Source organism: Ptychodera flava, chromosome 2 (assembly GCF_041260155.1).
Source record: "Ptychodera flava strain L36383 chromosome 2, AS_Pfla_20210202, whole genome shotgun sequence".
In the NCBI taxonomy this organism is placed as follows: domain Eukaryota; kingdom Metazoa; phylum Hemichordata; class Enteropneusta; family Ptychoderidae; genus Ptychodera; species Ptychodera flava.
This window is the reverse complement of record NC_091929.1, coordinates 8653255-8679581: the sequence shown is the minus strand read 5'-3', so window position 1 is coordinate 8679581 and position 26327 is coordinate 8653255. Positions and strand designations below refer to the sequence as shown.

Genomic DNA, 26327 nt, shown 5'->3' with positions numbered 1-26327 from the left:
TATATATATATATATATATATGTGTGTGTGTGTGTGTGTGTGTGTATGTGTGTTATGTATGTATGTATGTATGTATGTATGTATGTATGTATGTAGTATGTATGTATGTATGTATGTATGTAATATATATATATATATATATATATATATATATATATAATATATATATATACAAATATATGTGTGTGTGTGTGTGTGTGTGTGTGTGTGTGTGTGTGTGTGTGTGTGTGTGTGTGTGATGTGTGTGTGTGTGTGTGTGCGTGTGTTTGTGATATCGTGACTAGATGGCACAGAGAGGTTTCGAAGCTATGGTTAGCCAAAGGAGAAAGATAAAGGTTGAATTTTTGGATGGCCACATAGGTATATCAAACATACAAATGAAAATGTTTACAAATCGATACAATTATTCAGGTATTTAATTACTAATAAGCAATGTACACAATTTGAAAGAAAAAGCGTTGGAAGACAGGCGACTTTCACGTGATTTGTTCGGATTCATGTAACTGCCATGGTATCGACATGTCGAGCTCATTCCAAGGTCGGGGCCGATGTGGTTTCTTCAATTCCAGCACAACGTAGACATTCTGGGCCGCATTCTGAAAAGAGAAACAGAAGGAAAAGAAGTTATGGACAGACATCTCTTATAGGGAACATCATAAAATTACTGCTGTTTTGATACTTTAACAATAATTCACATCAGACAGGGTTAACTTCACCTAATGAAATACTGACAAGTTTAGAAATATCTTTTGAAGCGCTCTTACTAATGACAGCGATCTACGTCACAGAATGGAAGTCTAAGGAGATTGACAAGTTTGTTTACATTGGGCTCTGCTATGAACCTACCATAAAACATGCAGACATATCCCTTTTTACGATACTCGCAATATTCATCGTCCCACATCAAGTTCCTCCTTTTCCTGCAAGTATAATTAAAATAGAATTATAATTACGACAGTAAGTTGAATACAATCTTGTAATAACAAAATGAAGCAAGTGTGGAAATTTCGACGATAGAGAGCACAAGATGTGGTGGAATCGATTGAAGATCTGTCTTTGTCGAAGATAAATAAACATCCTAATATCGCCGAGAAATCTAATTTGGTTTTTAAAACGCAACAACAAGCCATATGGCAAATTCCTGAGGTCATTTCGCGGCAAATAAAGATAAAACCATATTCAGTGTTCTTTTAATGGAAGGATACAACACCGTGATCTTTATTTTCTTCAAAGGTAATTAGTTATGGATGAGTTTCATGCTTTGTTTACCATAGCTGAACGCAGTCCTGACCATCTTCGTTTTTCTTGACGTTGTTGTTGGGTTCACCAGGTGACCAGTTGGAATAGCTACCGCAATCCAATAACTTCTCACCACCCCCCCACTTGAAAGTGTCTTCTGTTCGCCTGTCGGTTAAACCAATCCAAAGACCTGTTTTAATCTCGTCGATGATACCAGTCTCTTGGATATAGCTTTTGATCATTTCGTCTGTCTCCCGATCGGTGATTTTCGCCAATTCACCACCTTTGCTTTCGCATGAAGCCTTCGCGTCTTTCCAGAACACGTGGTCGGTGTATACCATGAAACTTTTGCCAGAACAAAGTGGACCATACTCTGAATGACGTGGTAAAAAATAACGAATTCAGACTTAGCGACGACCGACAAAGTTTCATGCCTCGAACTCTCCTGTGTACCCCCTCCACAGCCGAAATGAACCTTCGTTGTATCATATGTTTTGTCTTCTGGCAAGGTACTTGAATTCTTGTACAAATTTGAAGGCGTTGAGAACATAGGTATTTTTTATTGAAGTATTGTAATGAAGGCTCTGACTTAAACTAGGCTGTATTTTGTCTTATTTGACATTTTCTTGTCATCCAAGTCATATTTTGTTTTGCTTATTTAACGACTTGTTAGTGTAATTTTTGTCTCTTTACTCAGGAGGGATCTGATGGAAATTACATTTATTGTATTGTAATCAGGTTATCTTCTTTAAATAAAGTGTAGTAGTAGTAGTAGTAGTAGTAGTAGTAGTAGTAGTAGTAGTAGTAGTAGTAGTAGTAGTAGTAGTAGTAGTAGTAGTAGTAATAATACATGATTGACATGCGAATGCGACAAAATGCTTTCTAAATCGTAAGGGAGCATTCGTTTTTTACGGGGAGGGGGGGTGATGGAATTTGAGCGACAAATGAAATGTAAAAAACGACCCCCCTCCAAATCAAATTTCTAAAATTTGACCCCCCCTCAATTCATCAATTGTAAAATGTGACCCCCCCCCCCCATGGCAAAAAAAAATCATCAGATTTGATTCATTAACCCTTCGCACCCTGTGGCCCGGGCTGAAAAAGTTTCCTCGCATACTAGAGAATCAACATTTTTGGTGAAATTCCAAAATCAAATTTTTTGCACACACATGAACTTGTAATCGCTCTAGTCTAATCGGGTACTTTAATATCAATAATCAAGAGTACATAAATATACAGATTTACCAAGTTTTATTTTGGAAAAAAAAATTTCATAGTTTCCTCATAGACAAGATATGAATCAACATTTTGGTGGCATTCCAAAATCAAATTTCTTGTACAAACATCCACTTGTAACCACCCTAGTCTAATCAAGGACATTAATATCAATAATAAAGCGTACATAAATACACCGATTTAACTAGTTTTGTATTTGAAAAAAATTATTCAGTTTCCTCTGACCAGATAGTGAATTAACAATTCGGTGAAATTCCAAAATTAAATTTCTTGCTCACACATGCGCTAGTAATTAGCTTAGTCTGATCAAGTACATTAATATCAATAATCAAGAGTCTATAAATACAAAGATTTAGCTAGTTTTGTTTTTAAAAGAAATTATGTATAGCTTCTCAAAGGTTATGTATGGAGGACCTGTATATTTTCTATTTTGCCTGGGAGTTCTTGTGTGTTATCACTGTATACCTAGGGAGTCCAAGACGGGAACTTTCCAGACGTTGCATGCTGCACTGAAAGGTTTGAGTGTCAGCGTGTGCTTTTTTAAGACAGATATTTCTCTATTTTGAGTTTTACTCAAGTCAGCAGATATGTAAAGAAACCGGTGAGTGGCAGAGATCGAACTTTATGCGGATCGGACTGTTTATTTGAACCCTACGTCATCCTCTACTTAGTAGATCAAACAAACATTGCTCACCGTGCTTGCCATACATGCCACGACGTATATCAGTATATGTGCAATACGCACTGCACACTGAGATGATAGTATCACCAAAAGTTGAGAGCTGATCATTCTGCAGCAAATTGTGTGTTAACTGCGAACTTTATTCCGTTTATGAGTTCAGTCAGATGTCTGAGATTGTCATGAGAACATTATTTATGATTGTTCCACTGAACTTTTGTCGATGCGGGGAGTTAGCAGAGGAAGACTTCAATTAGTTCAGCACATGGAGGCTCCATGGTTCGGCATGTCCCCGCCGAAGAGCCGACCGGAAGTAAACAAAGATCTAAGATGGCTGCGCCCGTGGTAGCTGAACTGGACGCTGCTTAGCAGTGAATTACGTGTGTTGTCGCCGACTTTCATGTGCGGACATTACACGGGACTTACAATTGTGCTCATCATCGAATATTAGTTAAAGTCGCGAGTGAACTATTTGTGTTTCCGAGCCGCGTGGTCAAGTCTAAGGTACCTCTGCGGTAACGTTAAGTTTTCCATAGAAATTGTTAAGCATTTAGAAAGGGTTTGAACAGAGTTTTTGTTCTGAAAGTGTGTTCGACTCCTGCCGTCGGGAGGTCGATCAGTACGGTTATTGTTACCATGGAGTAATATTTATAGTTTTGAAGTACGGTTTTACTATTTTATATGTAGACCCCGATATTTGACACAATATAGTAATATACAGAAGTTGTTTGTTACGTTATTATACATGCTATGCCTGTATTGCCATTCTTCTATTGTTCAGACGGTACTGATATGAACCCATATTAACTAGTGAAAATACGAATTATATTTTCACTGCAACCGAACTACTTTAACAGCGACGCGTACGCGTGACTTTCGCTGTTATGCATGACCTTCGTTGGTATATGTACATATAAAACAGCTGAGCGAATAAGACAAATGACAATCCGAAACGTCATTATGATTATGGTCAATATTCTGTTGTTTGCAGTCATTTCATGGGCATTGCACTTAGGCACAAGTACAGTTGTACCAAAAACATACAAAGAAACGTATTGAAAATTTGTATAATTTGCCGACACATGTCAATTCACGGCCGGTCCCGATCCTATGGCGGTGCACGGTGCAGTCTGCTGAAGATTACACCATGGATTTATGATTACACGTAAAGATATCGGTTGACAGAGCATCATGATAGAACCGCTTTACGACAAGTTTCCTGTTGTTGAGCTTAAAGTATCTGGGCGGTGAATTACATCGTTTACAGCCATAAATGAGCCACGAAAATCCAACCGAACTGAAAATACTCGCGACAGGCAAGGTTGAAGGTGCACATGATATTTCCGATTTGTACCTGTCAGTGCACAGGTCATGATCGTGTCTGGTGGCACCGATGCGGGGCGGGTTTCAGATACAATAAGATCTAGGGAAAGTCAAACTTTCGCTTAGGTTGTTAAAGGAAGTTTAGTTCTATTTAGGCAAGCCAGGAACGAAAATATACGAGCAGATGACGGAAATACCTTTCAAATGTTTTAATCGTACAGCAACAAAATCACGAACGAGTAACGACACTACAGCTTACAGTGTACTCACTTCATGTTTTCCCTAATCCGCATACTGAGTTGGTAAATTCGGCATATATGACGTCTGGGGACATGTATAATTCTTCGAGATAAACTGACTGGTACGGGTATTATATCCGCTGTATGTGCATTCATAGATGTCGCAGAGCTGCTTGCTCCGTGCTCTCAGCTGTTCATACTCGATAGAGTTTGAGCGTGGCGCGAGTATTTTGACCCGATTTTGACGGCCTCACAACTTTCATGCAGGGATGAGGTTATGTATCAAAACACGAAAACACACCCATTTTACAAACTCCCGCCTATGTTTTACATCCACCGTCATTTTAAACTCAAAATGAATCTTCTTCAAAGTGTGAAAACCTGTGTCGACATCGTAATATTTAAATTGTTCGCTTTACAAGTGCTCCATAAACCCTCCTTTGAAGTGAAATGGCCAAATAGCGGAATAATATCAAGAAGTGATACGGTTGTCATCACTCCTTAGCAACCAACTTTTGATAAGTACAGCCTGGAGGAAGCAAGGTCGATTTCAAGTTGATTCCGTCGCTAATTTCGGAACGTCCGTAGGAAAACAGTCATAACCAAAGCATGCATGTATGATAAGAGAATTATTACCCTAAGAAGTTTTGGCGATACCACGTCGTATTCTCGTGATGTGTCCGTATTTTGACTCGTTGCTGCGCAACTCGTCAAAATACGGACACATCACTCGAATACGACGCGGTATCGCCCAAACTTCGTGTAATAACCCCTAATTATATGACTGTGTGTTAGTTCCTCATTTCATGCCCCATGCTCTGTAGCCCTGCGTACAGGTCTGTGCACGTGTGTCCCCAGCATTATATGGCCTCTACCACAGCCCTGCAACGGTCTATGAAGAGAACTGAGGTCTCTGCGGCCTGCATCTTGACCGCAATCAAGAAACGGTCTTTTTGGCCAAAATTCTGCTCTATTGGGGCAAAATCCTTTCCCTGCCTACCTTGTCTTTCTAACCAATCCCAGAAAAGATGCGATTAACTTCTCCTAACATCCAAAGCCGCTCATTTTCTGAAACATAACGTACTCGACAAGTTGTTTACCCATGGAGATCCCATTTTGAATCTCGCTGCAGAGACCCCAGTTATCTCCACAGACCGTTGCAGGGCTGTGGTGGAGGCCGTATAACGCAAGGAACACACAGACCTGTACTCAGGGCTACATGCTCTGTTGCTGCTCTAGAGAGGTTATAACGCCAGTCTGGGACTTGTTGGCCCTGCTAGAGAAATACATTTGGCTGAGCTTCGGTCGGTTATTATTCTGCCGTCTCGAAACATCGGTTACACAAGCAACATTTCGGTGAAATTCCAAAGTCAATGGTTTTTTTTCATAACTCAATACAAACCTTTGTAAAATTTGACCCCCCTTAAATCATTGATTGTAAAATTTGCCCCCCCCCCTAAAAAGCGGTTTTGTAAAAGTCACCCCCAGATTTCCATCGACCCCCCTCCCTGTAAAGAACGAATGCTCCCTAATTGAAGGCTGCATATTCGACCTGCTTTCAGTCGGTTACATATGAGAATCTGCAATTTCTGAGTCGATGCCAACGTTTTCATCAGGACATCGAATAGCATAAATGAATAAAGTGGCAATGCATTGTGTGAAATCAGATTTTCATCTCACAGCAAATACTTTGTACTGTATTACGAAATGTCAAGTAGTAGTTCTGCCAGCGTACAATCATGTCACAGCAAATGGTAGCTTGAGTAACAATCCCTGGAATATAAAAGTTAGGGCGATTATATAAATAGCTTTTAGATTAAATTCTCATGAATATATATGATCACAACTGGCTTACCGTTACTCTCTGCAATTGCGAATAGAGACAACACAGCTACAGCAGCAAGAATCATCTCGATAGTGGGAAATTGTACAGATTTGAACTGAAATAATAAAACGGTTTATAGGTGAGTTGAAATATTCAGGGGAGAAGAATTAGTCTCCTGGAAACGAGCAAAAGCACTCATTGTTATTAAATTTGACAACAATTTTATTTATTTGTTTTACTGTCACACGTCTATTTTTCCAATAAAAGACTGAACAGATAGCTAAGTTATTTTTCATTTTATGATTCAAAATATATGTCCCATCTTGTCAAGCTAAATTTTCAGTATGATACATTTCGGGAATCAATATTTATACCACTGTGTAGACATTTCTTGATTTTCATCAAGTGGCTTTGCAGCTTTTATAGCTGCTTAGTATCAAATGGTGTGCATAATGTGAGCCGGAACTATCGCTGTCAATGTACAATGTTTTTGAAGTTGGTCGTCAATATGTGACTTACCTGTTGAAGTAAAACCAGAGGGTCACCTTCCACCTCTGAAATCTTCCTTTGGCTAACTGATGAAATTTTTAAGGGCTGGAGTTTTTATAGGATTCAAATGGTGTATTTTATGATTATGATTGGGTTGAGCAGATGGCTTAGTTACGCAATAGTCCGAGCAATGGAAGCTATTAGTGAGAAAATTAGACAATTTTCCACCTCATTAATTATGTTTTGAAAGTATCAGTGAGAGCATACATTTACAAACATTATGTTGCCAACATTGATAGATTTTATAAATACATATCAAGATTAAAATGAATGATTATCTGATTAAAAACAGAAATACCAATGATAGTTTGTCATGAGGTGCATCCATGATGCACAACTCTTGCAGATATTAGGCTTTAAGTGTAAGGTGGTGTCATGTAGATTACTCACAAGTCGAGTAAAAGGGTTTAGTGAATTACTGTTCACGTTTCAAATATTGTTTGAATTTGGTGTATTTTACTGATCACAACACCGTCTGTTCCCGTCACCCTAAAGTGTAATGCATATACCATCAACCTTCAGCCGCGGTATGTATGATCATATGTTGTGTCCGATATATAGTCGCCATCGACGTAGGGACAGGGCGGCGCTTTTTAAAGTCAAAATCTCCAAGGTATTGCGGTCCCGCCTGCGTATTACAGAATTTGTCTTTTAAACTGCTCTGACAACCATCAGTTCCTTCAACGTTGGCGGGATTTTGATATTTCAAATTGTCAACACATTCACATCTTTTACTATGTTTGGTCTTTTACGCATGTCATTCAGAATTGCTGAACCAAAGGAAGATTTATTGGCATCATCAACGACGAAATACAAAATAATTACGTGTTTTGAATAATTTTAGGTCATTCTTTTATTATTATAATGGGCAGTATGTCAGATTTATATTCGGCCCATTTGACTTTACTCTTTCTGTTAGTTTTAAGCAAGAAAGATATCGTGAAATATTCGTAATCTGACTACTACTACATGCAAGCCTTGCTTCCTCGAACTACCTTGCTCAAACCACACTGTCGTTAATTAGTCTCATTAGTGTCAGTATGTTTTTTTCAGTTTCTGGCGCTGAAATGTGGTCCCCGCGTATTCGCTCATTACCGACCAATTAACCGGTTAACCATTCACTCCATCATAAATGACAGATTGTGCAGAAACAACGATCATCAATCATTAAGCAAGAAAAACATTTCCACCATATGCTTTGATATCTCCCTAACAATATGATAGGAAAGGCTTTGTAATAAACGACAGTGGGTACCATCTGATAATTATACACAAATGACAATAGAAGGTAGAACAGTTGTGGCTATTCGTCAAACTTACCAGTTACAATCAACTAACTGCCGTATTGTATTAAAGTTACATTATGATTCAAAAAGTTTGAACGACAATGTAATTCCATTCCCAACCATAAGTATCTTTCCGTGAAATCGTTAAACTTTGTATTTTATAGCTTATAACGATGGTAATTTGTCTTTTCCCTGATGGAAAATTGGGAAGAAATCTATATATAAGGGCCAATCGTCTCAAATAATGGTAATCTTACTTACCATTTAAGGATTGTTGGCAAACAGCGTTTCAAAGGCACTAGAAGAATTCAAGCTTCAGGGGTACTTATTTGACGAAATAAAAATGTTTCGCCGCCAGCCCCATCGCAGAGAAATTCAGCATGAGTGTTTTCTGTGAAAGATAAATTTACGAACAATTGTAAGTTACTTACTGACGGTACTGTAATGGGCTTACAAGTTTTAAATTATGGTTCAATAATTTAATTAAAGGGACATAAGCTGTAACTTGCGGCAAGTTTTTCAGTATTATGCTTCTGTATATCAACTATACCGTGTCTGACCCTAATCCGGTTGTCATGCTGAAATTCCAAGTATTATTTTTGTCAACACAGCTTGTATGTGTGTAGTGATCATTGTTTATTGTTTACAAATGAATTCTAGCGCGGACTTGAATACAATTTTCAACAATGACATATTAAATGTAGATTATATTCGTATAGGTTGTGTTGATATGTTAAATACTTTGTATTAAATTAAGGTTCAATGCAGAAAGTGTAGGGAAACCACAAAACAAAAGTTCTGAAAAAATAGCCAAAAGATACAGCTTATGGAGCTTTACAGAAAAGAAGGTTTCTTTTTAATATTTGTGAGATGAATAAATGCTTAAAACGGTGACATCAAGTTTTTCTGTTCATCATTCTGCAGGCATTGTTTCATGAACACACCCCTAAATAGAAGGCGAATTCAATATTTTTGTCTTTGTTTTACCAGTCGTCTCAGCGCAGAATTTATAACAGATGCGACATGTTATACTTTATGATAATTTCATCAGGAACGAAGACGCTTCTACCGCATGTTTTCCAGTACCACAGTCCGCACATTAATTAGATAATTATAGTTGATATTTTTCGGTTAGTAATTAGTTGAGATGTCCATATTGTTTGTCACTAATTGATTGAGCTCAATATGGTGCAGCAAGTTAGAGCAAACAAATAATTAACGACAAGAGAAATCATACAATATTGTGAGATCACGCCACCTCAAACTTGGTGATGATTGGATTGCTTGATATAATATAAATTGGTATGATTACTGGAAATGACCAGATGAAGACTAGTTGACAGACGTTTTGGAACCTAGTTAAGTCAGGTTTGTAAAAAATTTGTACAGTATTTTAATCTATTTACAACAGGTTTCGACTGTTTCTTTACGTTCATTCGGCATTTTTCTAGTTTCTCTCATTGAAATCATAAAAGAGAGTTGTCGGATCACGAACATGGTTGATTAAGTTGATTCTGATAAAATTGATAGGGAGAATAGCGACTTTACCACTCAAAGCATTTATTTCAGCAGGAGCTCGTGTATTTTTAAACTGGCATTACTTTCATGCCTATACATGGTAATATCCTCTCCAAGTTCACAACTGTGGACTGAAATACCGGATATTTTATGGTTAACTATGATTTCCAGTATATTTCATTGCAGGCAAGGCTGAGTGAATGGTACCTGGCTTCACGTAAACAATGCGGATCTATCTTTTTTTACTTGAATTCTCCTTTCTGTCTCTCAGTTTGGCTGCAGGTGAGTTTACTCTGGTAGAAAAGATTGTTAATGACTAGAATATTGACCTATATAGAAAGCCTGTGTTTTAAATGTCTGATTGAGACTATCACCATGACTGCCTTTGCCGTGATTGCTCTTCAGCTCCGTCCCAAAATTTCAACCAAGCATGAGTAGAACATTTACAAAACAAACACATTCGTAAACGCTCTGAAATATAATCTTTTGAAGATTATTCTCAAATTAACAATAGTTAATAGTAATTGAACACAGACAGTTGCTAATGTGACTGACTCTTTCTTTCTTTCATTGTTGTCAAATTCACTGTAAGGTGCACAAGTCCTATCGCACCCAAATTCTAAGATGCATTTCATTTACAATTACCCTAATAACGAAAGTAAAATATTATAAAAGAGGGACTGACCCAAAAATCTTGCAAGGTATTCTTTCTAAAAATACTGTACATTGACATTTTCGTCTCTATAAGGCCAAGAAAAATGAAAAGTTTGTTTCTCATCCTAGACATATTGCAAAAATGATGCGGTGACGCGGTTTTTTCTTCTGCAATTTTTTTTATTCTTCAACCAACAAGAACGCGCAAAAAACATGAAAACAACATAGGAATGCACGCAGAGATAAATGCACAGCAGTGTTGCTTTAGTATTTTTGTATAGCAACAGTTCTGTGGTAAACGTTTGACTTTTAGTGCAGCAATGCACAGTTTTGACAGCTTAATTAATATAACAGTGACATACGGTATGTGTACAGTTCTGAATGGAATGTTAGTGTCAGTTACAGTTCTGTTTTATACAGCACTGTGTTAAGTGCTATCGTCGCGTATTATTTTAGTTCTTTTTTTTTCATTTTATTTCCTCATGAGCAGAAAAAGGTTGACACGACGGGTCTGAGAAATGAGATAAAATGAGGATGAGAAACAGACTTTATATTCTATTGCCTAACAAATATAAGGACGTAACCAATTTAGTTACACCTTAGGCTGTCAATAATATGGGGTCTGCTACCTTTCTTTCAGGCAATCGTTTCCAAAACATTTACAGCGATTTATTCTTCCGCTACACCCTCTAGGGCATTGTCTTGGTAGAAGAGAGCGTAGATTGATGTCATTTTGTACACAAATTGGGTTCTGATGGATTGTTTTACTTTACATTTCATTGATCCGGTCATAACCGGGCTGGTACAGTCAATCTCTTTTGAATATTGATATAAGAGAGGCAATCACAAGTAATATAGCGATATTAAAATTGCATATACCAGTAATACCACGAGTCGTGGTATTCTGGGAAAAGTGGGAGACTAGTCAATAAAGGAAAGACTCGGTCATATATGGGATGGTTTATTTTCAATGTGGCTTAAAAATGTGACGTTGATGATGTAAGTGGAATTCCGTCTTGCTAGACGCAGGCGTACGACTTACAATAACATTTTTAAAATCAAAGTAGCAAAGCCTGTCAAACTAAGCATGCCTAAGTCGGAATCATGTTGTCTGCCTGTTAATGTTGATATCTATATAGTCATAAGTTGAACGGATACAGTCGTCGGAACTGCCCTCAAAGGTCGTATGGGATCCTTACGACTAATGTATACGCTGCATCCAAGGTACGATGGTGATTGATGAAAGTTAAAACATGTCTACATCATAATCTACATCGTAAAATTTAAATGTTGCAGCTATGTTGATGAGGTGCATTGAGATATATTGTAAACAAGAAATTCGCACAGGCGCAGTTCCGACGACTGTTTCCCTTTAAGAAAATCATCTTTGTGATTCGGAAAAGCTATAAGCATTAGAATTCTTACAATACGATTGCTCTCGCAGAATACGGTCCTATTTGCAACTGTCGCCATTTTAAGGTGTTTACCAATGAGCTGACGTGGGTGAAAGCTAAGGATGCATGTGAAGGTCTGGGAGGACGTCTGGCAAAGATACCAAACCAGGATATTGGTGAAATGATTCACCATTATATCCTTGAAAGTGGCATCGGAGATGAAGTATCCACCGGGTTTTGGATTGGTCTACAGGATATCGCGACAGAGGATACATTCCGGTGGCCTGATTTGGATAGAATTGGTTGTAGTATGTACCAAAACTGGAAGCCAAGGGAACCTAACAATAATACGAAAAAGGACCAAAAAGGACAAGATTGTGTTCAAATGTGGTTAGTACCTCTCTTTGTCAACTGTCAATGTCTATGCTCTGTATATGTTTACAACATGTGTGTTGTGTCAAATGTATATTGTTGACCAGTATATTTTACTGCAGATATTACATATTGTAAACGATGCATTACTTTGGCAAGGCGTATACTTTGTATGCTAACATTCTTTAAAGGAAATAAAAAAATATATCCGTTTTTATGGCTAAATGAAAATAATATCTATCAAAGTATCCAGCTATTGCCATATTTTTAGGGAAAGAAAACTTTGAAGTCGCTGATATTCACATGTTACATCGGAGTTACCTTTCATACGAATTTTATACGTACATCGGCATCATTTGAAAATATGATGATGTTTCCAATATACTTGCTCTTGTCATTAAAATGCATGCCATGGGAAATACAGATGCTCTTTACAAATAAAAACGTGACGTTAAAATGTAAATATAACTTTGTTCATATGGATATATATTTAGATAGTGTGTATATACGTGTATAGGCATCTATCTAACTATCTATCAATCTATTAATTATATTTATAAATTTATAAATTACAAATTTAAATTTTTGATTAATATATATATATATATATATATATATATATATATATATAAGAATATATCTATGTATATGTATAAATCGGTATTTATCTGTCTGTGTCTATCTGTGTCTGTCTATCTGTGTCTCTATCTGTCTCTGTCTATCTGTCTGTCTGTCTCTGTCTCTCTTCTCTGTCTCCGTCTGTCTCTCTCTCAATGTTACAGGAAGAGACATTATTATCGTTGGGATGATGACTATGTGATTTTCGAAAAAAGGATACGTATGCGAGTTTCTCAGTTAAGTAAACGTTTACATGAATAGTACATTTTACTTTGATGAAAATTTGCCCTAAATCAGTGAATTATTTGGGTTTAAAAAATGGAGAACAAAGTGTGTTCCATATGAAATTATTAGTCGTAGAATGCATTACTGTAATTACTGTTAAACGTTGAAGTTACAACATCAGAAAAGGATTCATGGTAACGTGTCATCATCTCTTCTAATTTGTTCGTTTGTTTGCTTGTGTTTACTCCAGATTTCGATCCTCGCTGCGAACGTCATGCAAGCGTCAGTCTTTTCGTGGAGGAAGATGAATTCATACCAAATTACTAAAGTCAACCGTCGATTATGATGCTACCTTGATCCTGATTTTCCCTGGCAATGTACACGTAATATTTTCAGTTGGACGACAGGTCTTTCACGTGTAAATACTGTTTTCTTCTTTAACTTGATTATATTAAATATCAGAAAGAGCAATAAACTGAAATACGTGTCAGTGTTTTTCTTTGTTACGTCTTTGATGATAAAGACACCGACCAATGGCTGACGATTATTCGTATTAACAAACCACACTGAGACTCGTAATATAAGATAATACGGTATTTTTTAAAATTAAGAATTGTGATAAAAAACTCAGAATAATATAAACGGGACAAGGCAGCATTTTTAACACATTCTTGTCAATTTTGCAATACATGAGAAGTCAGTGAAATTCGAGTCTTAATTCATTCTTAAAGAGTGGTCAACGATGTAATTTACCTTTCAACTCACCAGCAAAATGAACGGTAACAGATAACTATTATGAGATCTCTGAGACACTATCAGAACAGTATGCAAACTGTAAAGCTGATTTCAGAAACTTTAAAACCTAAGCTTGCATCTGACATCTATCACACATCGTCATTTCATTCGGTTCACACGACTGACTGTGGCTAAGTATTGGGGTTTCTGGATTTGTAGATCACAGTGAGCAGTGACTTCATGTCATCGCCGGACGCTTCTCTCTTCATGTCAATTTCCTTACAGTATATTCACTCCAACAACTTCAAAACATTACCTAATATCTCATTATTTTCTGTATTGTTTTGTGTCAGATCTTCTAAAACTCAATTGATTTTTCACAAGACGTCATCCTGTTTTACTCGCACTTCATTTAGAGTTCAAATCCCGGGTTCAAATACAAACCTAAGACCAGTTGAAACTGCATGTCGCCCTCTCGTGGTAAATCGGTAGATTAAGCATCGGGCGAATTCGCATTCTTCCATTCCTGTCATTTTTGAAGAATCATCATCACAGCACAGCTACGTTGATGTCGTCAATTAGCAACCTCGTAAGATGTAACTGCGCAGTGTTCAGACGAGAATATGTTAAGCTATCAAGTGCAAAGTTTGTAAAATGTTCATACACAATACATATGTCGTCCAAAGGTTTTGTTAAATGTTGACTTCGATGGTAGGGGAATAAAATTTATGAAAATGGTTGGCTTGTCAATGCATATTGTATTCCTTGTGGATCCTTGGATGCTGGTGTATGTCTTGAATGATTACAAGAACATAACAGAACTGTTTTGAAAGTAATATCATGAAAACAATAGGAAAATGTTTCAGCTCTTGGGGATTTCATTTTTGTGTGCTTAACCAAGTTTATCCTGACATAGAACAGTTGCCTGTGGGAAATCCAGAAGCAAATTTCAGATGCAATACAATTCTCTCAGTGTAAAGATACCTTGACCAACACCCCTGTCAGTGCATGGTGGCGCTATATATGAAATCTTACAACGCTACAGCGGCCGACCTTTCGGCATTCATTAAAAGTTGTACGATAAGTACTTGCGGTAATCATCCTTAAATGATTAAGTACACTTTGGACTACAATTTATGCAAAATCGCTATCTCATCAAAATAGAACATGTTGTTTTGCATTTTTGGTGTTTTTGTTATCATTATTTAATTCTTAGGAAAAGAGTGCATTACACATACGTCACATGATATACAAAGGGAGAACACGATAAAAGAACAAAAACAGTTCGATGCAATACACACACACACACACCACAGCAAGTGTATGTGTCAAAGTGTGACACGCTTGTTCACATGGTACAAAGTGAAAATCCAAAAGTACAAAGTGAAACAATGGGTAAGGAATGGTTATTTCTAAATAAAATTGCAGAATCTGACATAAAAGAGGTTGCTGAACAACGTGGGCTACTTCTTTTCCTTGAAAACGGGCTTTTTTAAGGTTCCCACTTTGTACGTACAAAGTGATGTAGAGGCAGGTTTACGTATCAAAGTGAAAAATCTTACACACACTCACGTATACAGCACATAGTGACATCATTTTACACACGCACAGGTTTACGTGTCAAAGTAGGAGGGACCACCCACGATGCAACTGAATACGCCACTGTGATTGAAATGTTACGTGTAATTGTGCATCAGTATTGCTAAATATAAATACTCACTGTACTTAAATTGATATATTTCGACAAGACATTCTTAAATGTCTATAAAGACAGTTGCATTGGCAAAATTAGTATATCTAGGCAGTTTATGTGATGCAGTCAATGGATTTACAACGCCAATGATAACACCACTTTGTTAGTATATAATTTAGCAAGCATTTCAACCGATAATGTTAAGAGTGTCATGCTATAATCAGATCATTGTTAGATCAATATCTGCAGTAGGTTTCGTCTAATTTAGCACTGTAAATTTGGACAAATGTCACTTATCATAAAAGTTTAATACAGAGCCAGGGCCAGGGTAAGTGCCTAAATTTTATTGGTGCCATCCACACCATGAATTGAAATCGTAACATTTTTGAAGGGAAAATAGCTTGAAGAAAAAATATCTACAAAGATTTAAACCTTGAGAAATGTTGTCTGAATTAACCTTACTCCAATACAGAATGTGAAGGATGTAGGCATCGTTCTTAGTCCCAACCTGTTTTAAATTTCTAGCCATGCAGTACTTCCACCATCAAATGAAACACAAGATTCTACTCATCAAAACGTACAATTCTATGAAATACAAAAGTACCTTGAATACGCTTTTTTAGGATAGTCCTACTTATATTTGAAATCACAAATGTCTGGTAATGTATAACCTTGAATGGAAATAATTATTGGACAGTTTAATGTCATATTGTCCATTGGAATTTGTCACAGAAATCACAAATAAATCTGTATTTACTTACTTCAAAATTTTAAAACTTACAGCTCTAACAATACCTCTCAGTATGATACCCTCTGAGTGTTTTAAACCTTACAACGTTGATGCAACGAAGGTATGTAGACATTGCCCCTTGATATCTAAATTCTACTTACTATGCCCCTTTCAGAACTCCTTGTAGTAAGTGAATTAAAATGTTATTCTCTGATCAATTGATGCATGAATACTTAAAATTATTTTGTTTGTTCCTTTCCTGATATCGACCTTTGTAGTAACATAAGTTATAGTCTGACATCTGTCATGTAGTTTAATATTCTGTATTGTATAGACTTTTAGTACATTTCTGTCGGTTTCAATTTTCGCAAATTGTTTTTAATCTGTCTATTCTATTGTATATTGATGATACAAAGTGACATCAAGTCACACACCATGATGTGTTTACCTATTAAAGTGAGGGACCATACACACTCTGATTGATGGTACAAAGTGACATCAAGTCACACACCATGATGTGTTAAACTGGCAAAGTGAGGGACAATACACATTCTGATTGACGATACAAAGTGACATAAAGTCACACACAAAGTTGTTTTTCCTGGCAAAGTGAGGGACAATGCACATTCTGATTGATGATACAAAGTGACATCAAATCACACACCATGATGTGTTTACCTGGCAAAGTGAGGGACCATACACACTCTGATTGATGATACAAAGTGACATCAAATCACACACCATGATGTGTTTACCTAGCAAAGTGAGGGACCATACACACTCTGATTGATGATACAAAGTGAAATCAGGTCGTACACCATGATGTGTTTACCTAGCAAAGTGAAGGACCATACACACTCTGATTGATGATACAAAGTGACATAAAGTCACACACCATGATGTGTTTACCTGGCAAAGTGAGGGACCATACACATTCTGATTGACGATACAAAGTGACATCAAATCACACACCATGATGTGTTTACCTATTAAAGTGAGGGACCACACACACTCTGATTGATGATACAAAGTGACATCAGGTCACACACCATGATGTGTTTACCTAGCAAAGTGAGGGACAATACACACTCTGATTGATGATACAAAGTGACATCAAATCACACACCATGATGTGTTTACCTAGCAAAGTGAGGGACCATACACACTCTGACTGATGATACAAAGCGACTTCAAGTCACACCATATGTGTTTACCTGGCAATGTGAGGGACCATACATTCTCACGTCCCAGTGCGCTGGCAGTGTGAGAACACCAGTGTGAGATCAATAGTTCTCACACTCTGAACTGTTGCGCGAACGAACACCTCGTATGTGAAACGTAAGTTGATTGGTCAATTCTGCTCAGCGCCTAGTTCTCTGTACGAATTGTTTGACAAATAGAACATCGCGTAATGTACAACTGGCACCATAGCAGACAGACGACTGAACTGCAGAGTGAACAGGTTGTTCTAGATTTGAGTATGGTCAGCGTCGGCAACAAATACACGGAGGATGACCGCTTTTATGTTGTAACGGGAGAATTCAGGCCATTACAAACCTATGGCTGTTTACGCTCGTCGTCATATTTTCTGGAGAAGAACTGACTTGACAGCGATACAGTTAGCGAAAGACTTCGATGAGCGAGCCATCTGCACACAAGGCTGTAGCAGACGACAGCGTCCATGCAATGTCATCAACAGATGGCCACAAGAGCTGTTTTGCAATATTTTCCTCAGATGACCTGGAGAATTTCGTGGCTGACCAACAAAACAAAATTGCCATATCGGTAATATACATGTGAACGTGTTTGATATGCGCATCAATGAAAGGAACTTCATTTTTCTGTGCGGAATGATACAAATGAAACAAGAGCAATTGAGTGCTGGTTTTTGATAATATAAACCTACCACAATAAAATGCAATTTTCTAAAGATATTGGAGGGACGTGAGAAAAATAATCCCACACCCCAAATGGGTTGGGATGAAATGTCTCACACTAGTTGGGGAATTCTGTCTCACACGCGCCTTCGGCTGGTGTGAGACAGAATTCCCAAACTCGTGTGAGACATTCCATCCAAACCCGTTTGGGTGTGGGATTCTATTACACTCTGATTGATGATACAAAGTGAAATCAGGTCATACACCATGATGTGTTTACCTATCAATGTGAGGGGCCATACACGCTCTGATTGATGATACAAAGTAACATCAGGTCACACAACCTGATATGTTTACCTAGCAAAGTGAGGGACCATACACACTCTGATTGATGATACAAAGTGACATCAAATCACACACAATGTGTTTACCTGGCAAAGTAAGGGACCATACACACTCTGACTGATGATACAAAGTGACATCAAGTCACACACCATGATGTGTTTTACCTGGCAAAGTGAGGGACAATACACACTCTGACTGATGATACAAAGTGACATCAAGTCACAACCATGATGTGTTTACCTGGCAAAGTGAGGGACCATACACACTCTGACTGATGATACAAAGTGACATCAGGTCATATACACACACAGGATGTGTTTACCTGGAAAAGTGTGGGACCATACACACTCTGACTGATGATACAAAGTGACATCACGTCACACACAATGATGTGTTTACTTGGCAAAGTGAGGGACTATACACATTCTGACTGACGATACAAAGTGACATCAAGTCACAACCATGATGTGTTTACGTGGCAAAGTGAGGGACCATACACACTCTGATTGATGATACAAAGTGAAATCAGGTCATACACCAGGATGTGTTTACCTGGAAAAGTTATGGAGCTTACTCACAATCCTGTTGTTATCGCACAGTGAAACCCAGTTACATAATAACATGTATATCTGGCAAAATTAAAGCACACATTCAGATTGGTGCTTATAATTAACATCAGGTCATCACACAGCATATATCAAGCAAAGGGAGGGACAGGTACAAAATCAATTCCCTGGTGTTGATAAGAAGGCTCTTGAAGCAAAACATTCTATTAACATGCATAGTAGTAATTGTACCAAGCCTCTCCAGTTAGACAAGCCATATTCCCACACAAATACAATGTAAAATTGATGTTTGCATGTGTTGTTTCATCTAGCTGATGCATGCTTGGATTCTACAAGTATTACCTTTAATGCACTGCACTTCTGTCATCTTGAAAGTAGGGTTATACCATTTATGCATACTGTCAACTACCAAGTTCCCATATGGAAGCAAATCAGAGAGCTCTACAATCGCATGCGTTAACAAAAGTTTGGCCTACATGACTGTAAAAATCATTGAAATACTTCCTGACACTGTATTCAGAGACTGTTGAGTTATTCACAAAGTGAAGCCCAGTTACATAATAACATGTATATCTGGCAAAATTAAAGCACACATTCAGATTGGTGCTTATAATTAATATCAGGTCATCACACAGCATATATCAAGCAAAGGGAGGGACAGGTACAAAATCAATTCCCTGGTGTTGAATAAGAAGGCTCTTGAAGCAAAACATTCTATTAACATGCATAGTAGTAATTGTACCAAGCCTCTCTAGTTAAACAAGCCATATTCCCACACAAATACAATGTAAAATTGATGTTTGCATGTGTTGTTTCATCTAGCTGATGCATGTTTGGATTCTACAAGTATTACCTTAAATGCACTGCACTTCTGTCATCTTGAAAGTATACCATTTATGCATACTGTCAACTACCAAGTTCCCATAGTGGCTCTACAATCGCATGCGTTAACAAAAGTTTGGCCTACATGACTGTAAAAATCATTGAAATACTTCCTGACACTGTATTCAGAGACTGTTGAGTTATTCAATTTATGGTTGAATACTGTTTTCATTATTATAGAAAGTTGGCTTGTGTTGCCTAGTTACATAAAAGAAATCGACCCTGTAAAATGAAGCATGTTTGATCTTTGCTTTTTTTAGTGTACTGAACAATGCAAAGGAGTTTTTCAAACTGTAATTTAGTACATACACAGGTAGCCCACACACTACTAATAAGCTTATTATTGAGTTTTTCTCAGTTTTCTCTATCAGTTCCTCTCCCTTTCTTCATGCTCTGACTGATCGTAGTCAATAAAATAAATGACTATATAGCCTAACCTAGCCTCTTGACTCTTTATTTATTTTACACCCCATTACAAGGACGTTAATCTCATATACACACATCTTGTAATTAATTAGTCAACACAACTAATTATGCTAATCCGTGGATTTATCAGAGATTTTAATGCTTTGACAACATCGCGAAAGATAGGAAAAGTTACTAAAACGGAAGGTAAGAAGTTCCCCTTGATAAGTCCACGGATTAGCATAATTAGTTGTGTTGACTTATTAATTACAAGATGTGTATATGAGAGATAAGCGTCCTTGCAATGTGTTGTTGAATGAATAAAGAGTCAAGAGGCTTGGTTAGGTTATATAACAATTTATTTTAATTACTCCGATCAGTCAGACCATGAAGACACAGTCCCTATATCCATAGAGGGACTGTACGTAGAAAAGTAGAGGAACTGATAGAGAAAACAGCCAGAAAACTCAATAATAAGCATTATTAATAGTGTCTGGGTCGCCTGTGGTACTTATGATGTCTCAGTGGCTTCTACAAAGTCCCGATGTGCCTGATGGCATTTGTCTTGTGCGTTTGCAACGAAAACTCCCTTCTTGAGGAAGATAATCTGACAGTCATAAAGCTATGACAAATAAAGCCCACTTTTTGAACAGCATAATCCACTTTTATTCCATTTGCTACACGGTCATCACATTAGTGAAAGCAACACACCTAACACATGAAATATGCTGACTTGCATCATTCCTCTGTAAAGCTTATTTGGCTTACTTAAATATTATGTAATAATTTTCAACGTGAAATGCTATCAGTTACTTTGCTACATGGTCATCACATTAGTGAAAGCAATACACCTAACCCATGAAATATGCTGACTTGCATTGGCTATTACGGGAAAAAACTCATTCCTCTGAAAAGGTTATTTGGCTGACTTAAATATTATGTAATAATTTTCAACGATGAAATGTTATAAAAAATCACATAAATTGCTCTCGAGGGGCGACGGGGTGTCAGTAAGGGTAGGTTGGGTTAAGCGGAAAAACACTTTTTCTAGGTCTCAGTACATGACGATACAAATATCAACATCATCGCTTTGTAGTATGTACAGGTTGACATTGTAAGATGTGTTTTGCAAGAATCACCAAGCACTAAGGTAGACATTTAGTAAATTATTTATTTGGCGTTCGAGCGTGTGGGATTCTAAGGTGTTCGAGCAGAAAAAAAACACAAACTTTTTCTATAAAATCCTTTAATTGGAAGTATTCTGTCGCAAAAACTGGGCCATGGCTTTTACATTTCGAAATAATACTTTTTGTGTTAGTCATATCGCAATCACTGAACCGTGAGCAGTGAAACCAAAATGTCAATGCCATCACTTTGTAATATATACAAGTAATATATACATTGTAAGGATTGTGTTTTTGCAAGAACCCCTAGTTTGTAAAGCTAGAAAACTTAAATGTCTTTCACTTTGTACCGTGCGTGTAATCACTTTCATGCCTTCACCCTGATATATATGTTGAATATATCAATGAACGAAAAAGTCAAAGACAGCTCGTCCTGTATCATTGACTTTTGATTTTTGACATGTGTCGTCTCATTTTTGTCCTTGTTTATTACTTACCATGCATATTTATTTATTTTGCTATATGCCTGTATGTACTTTGTAAGATTCAATATTTAGAATAAAAAGTTTCAAAATCTTCCTTTCTTAAAGCCGCAGTTCTCAATCCCAGGATCGCGCATTAGTGGGTACTCCACCCTATCAACATAGTATCGTTTTCATTGTTTTGCGTCAAACACCGCTATATTAGTAGATTTACAAACATAAATTAACGTCGAACGTCGATGAGCACGTCGGAGAACGTACATTTTGGCATAAGGTGTTTTCACCATACTTGGTGCGTTCGAGTTACAGATTTCACCTATTCCAGAAGTGTGTCGCTTGGCGCCGGATGGGAGTGTCCTCGACCACCTTCCCACCATACTGTCTATACCTCGATCCACAAAATTACAAGTCAATATACTGGTATGCAAAAACCACGATCTGCATCGTTCGAATCTCTCAAATTCTTAGAAGTAGTGTTTTATTAAATTTGGAAACATCGGTGTCAAAATAATACAAAATGAGTATTTCCTGAAGATTGACGTACTCAACCATTAACCAGCCAACGTAAAAACTTTTATGAGGCCAAGATGGCGGTCAGAAAACAAGTCCAGATCATCGTGTATTACATTATTTGCCAATTTGTGTTGCGAGACTTCGTTTGAATTGTAACCAAAAAAGTACAAAAATCAGATGCATTTCGAAAACTCGGACATGAAATCTCGTAAATTTCTCAGACGTAATGAACTTTGATGGATATGCAGCGGAACTGCATGGCGTCGGTTATCTATAAGATGGCACTTGCTCACGAGGCTACGTACACTCGAAGTGACGGCAGAACGAAACAGAGGAAGTCAAATCATCCTTTTTTAGCTCCATGGTCAAATAAACATTTCGTTTATTAGTAGACTCACAGAGGTACAAACGACACCATACATACACTGGGAAACTATACACGGATACCGTACCGCTTCACACCTCTGTGCCGGGGTATTGAACATTTCTTGATTTGTCATTCTGAGTTTAGCATCATTAGGTTGGCAATGACAACGCGTCTATCTGACTCCGACTCTCTCGGAAGTATTTGGATATCCTTGACCGGACACACGCTTGGCGTGATGAGCGATTTTTGGCCCGAAAACAGCATTTGATGCAGGCCGATGACGTACTCGTCAAAAGAAGAAAACTGATATGCCATTTGGCGTGACTTTTGTTGTCCGATCGTTATATCCAAATTTGCCCGGCGTACCATACACATATGCCATTGTTGGGTGTACGGTAGAAGCCACAAAACCAAACAAAACGGCCCTTTTCAGGGCCATCAAACTTTCAAGTAAGAGAGAACCCGATAATACATTTTCTTTTTCACGGCACATCTTGTGGAGGGACCATGTCCACGTTTACTAAGATGTAACCGACTTGAATGTCGTCTGATCACGTTTTTATCCCCAGTAATGCGGCGGGTAGGTACAAAAGTTGGAGAAGTGTGAAGAAACTATAGCCCACGTCTTTCGATACTGGAAATCTTAACACGTATTTTATTTATTTCAGTCACCATTAGCAGATAAGGCAAATGCTAATCGACATTAGGTACACATCCAGCTGACTAGTGTCTGACTTTGCACAAGGTTTGATTTACAGTGGTATTCAAATCCCAATCGGCGTCCCCTGGATCGACGTTGTCACTGGCCACGCACAATTACTCACTAAAATTGTCCCGAAAACTTATCGGTTTAGAAAATATGGAGTCGTTATGCATGATCAGGTATTTACCCTGCTGTAGAGCATTCCCATTTCATAAATTTTCATTAAAAAACACGCAAAAAACCTCAATCTGTGGAGCTCACAGTTCAAGCTACTCGCACGGCGTCTCTTTGCATAATGAGCGTCCTCTCATATAATCCGGTATTTATAACCAATGGGCGTCTTTAAATTGTCAACTTTAGCAATATGTCACGGTGCCTTCACTTTACTTTAACTTACTGAACTACCTAAACTCATGTCAGCGGCAAAAACGCACTAAGTTGCTTTTTTGTTTGTCGATTTGATTTTGCTTTCTTTTGTTTATGTAAATGATACACTATCTTTATTGCTGAATAACTCTATACGATTGTAACTTAGGTAAATGAGTTAGAGCGCCAATGTTCTGATCATACCATCTGTTTGCTTGAATACTCTCATCGTCATAGGACACGGAAAACGCTGAAAATGCGATAGTTGTTGAGAGTTTAACATTAAATTGAATTTTAACTATACCCTTGTTGCATATTTTATGCTGCAAACCGCTGCACAAAACTTCAGCTCATGGCAATACAATGTCAATGCCATTGCTTTGTACTATATACAAGTTTACATTGTAAGGATTGTGTTTTTGCAAGAACCACTAATTGGTAGAGGTAGACACCTACATGTTTTTCACTTTGTACTGTGCGTCTTATCACTTTCGTGCCTTCACTTTGATACATATACGTATGATATATCAGTGAACTAAAAAGTCAAAAACAGCTCGTCCTGTATTATTGATTTCTGATTTCTCTTTCCAACACGTGTCATGTCTCATTATTTTTATTTAGTTACGTACCATGAATATTAATCTCTACTTTTAAATATGCATACAGATACCTTGTAAGATTCACCCTGTGGAGTAAAAGCTAATAAAACTTCCGTTTTCGAGTTGTCAAAGTTGGCATTTGTCCCAGTACCTTCACTCTACTCAATATACAGACTCACACAACTCATGTCAGCGGCAAAAAACGCACGGAGTAGTGGTTTTGTTTGTCGACTTTATTTAGTTGTCTCTTGTTTTGGTAGATACCACACAATCTTTATCGTTGAACAACTCTATACGATTGTAACTTAGGTAAATAAAGGGTCAATGTTCTTATAATTCCATCTGTACACTTGAATACTCTCATCGTCATTAGACACGGAAACACACCGGCAAATGCGAGGGTTGTTAAGAGCTTAACATGATAATCAATCAACTGTATTCTAACTTTGTTGAGTTTTTTATGCTGAAAAATCGCTGCATCAAACTTCAGCACATGGCAATATAATGTCAATGCCATCACTTTTTACTATATGCAAGTTTACATTGTCAGGATTGTGTTTTCGCAAGTAATATTAACCTACATGTCTTTCACTATGTACTGTGCACGTAATCACTTTCTTGTCTGTACTTTGATACTACGTTGGATATATCCGTGAACTAAAAAGTCAAAAACAGCTCTTCCTGATTATTGATTTTTGATTTGTCTTTCCGATGCATGCCATCCTATTTTTACTTCTTTGTTACTTACCATGCATACTTCTATACTTTCTACTATCCGGGCAGATACCTTGTAAGATCCATCATGTGACGTATAATTATAAGCTATTAAAACATCCGTTTTTGAGTTGTGAAAGTTGGCAATTCGTCACGGTGCCTTCACTCAACTAAATAAACGGATTCACTACTGTCAGCGGCAGAAAACGCACTAACTTGCTTTTTTTTCTATTTGATTTAGTTTTCTGTTGTTTTGATAAAAAAATTCACAATCTTTACCGCTGAACAACTCTATACGATTGTAACTTAGGTAAATGAGATAGAGGGTCAATGTTTTGATTATTCCATCTTAAAGACTCTCAGCGTCATAGGACACGGAAACACACCGGAAAATGCGATGGCTGTTAAGAGCTTAACATGATAATCTATCAATTTTATTCTAACTACACCGTTGTTGCTTATTTTATTCTGAAAAATGGCGCCATAAAACTTCAGCACATGGCAATGTAATGTCAATGCCATCACTTTGTACTATATGCAAGTTTACATTGTAAGGATTGTGTTTTCGCAAGAACCACTAATTTGTAAAGGTAGACAAGCTACATATCTTTCACTTTGTACTGTGCATGTAATCACTTTCGTTTCTTCACTTTGATACATACGTGGGATATATCAGTGAACTAAAAAAGTCAAAAACAGCTCTTCCTGATTATTGATTTTTGATTTGTCTTTCCGATGCATGCCATCCTATTTTTACTTCTTTGTTACTTACAATGCATACTTCTTTTCTTTCTAATATGCGGGCAGATACCTTGTAAGATCCACCATGTGACGTAAAAGCTTTTAAAACGTCCGTTTTTGAGTTGTGAAAGTTGGCAATTCGTCACGTGCCTTCACTTAACTGAATAAACAGACTGAATAAACTCACGTCAGTGGCAGAAAACGCACTAAGTTGCTGTTTTGTTTGTCAATTTGATTTTGTTTTGTTGTTTTGGTAAATAATTCACAATCTTTATCGCTGAACAACTCTATACGATTGTAACTTAGGTAAATGAGATAGCGGGTCCGC

General features: G+C 37.3%; 1 protein-coding gene across 1 annotated transcript; it reads right to left on the bottom strand.

Moving 5' to 3' along the window:
- Positions 1–398: 398 nt before the first annotated feature.
- Positions 399–7131, bottom strand: LOC139147087 (perlucin-like protein). The gene is made up of 5 exons (XM_070717951.1): positions 7061–7131; positions 6572–6656; positions 1270–1612; positions 847–920; positions 399–596 (listed from the first exon to the last, which is right to left on the bottom strand). The coding sequence occupies exons 2-5, from the start codon at positions 6624–6626 to the stop codon at positions 529–531; spliced, it is 540 nt and encodes a 179-aa protein (XP_070574052.1). The 5' UTR covers positions 6627–6656; positions 7061–7131; the 3' UTR covers positions 399–528.
- Between the last annotated feature and the right edge of the window lie 19196 nt (positions 7132–26327).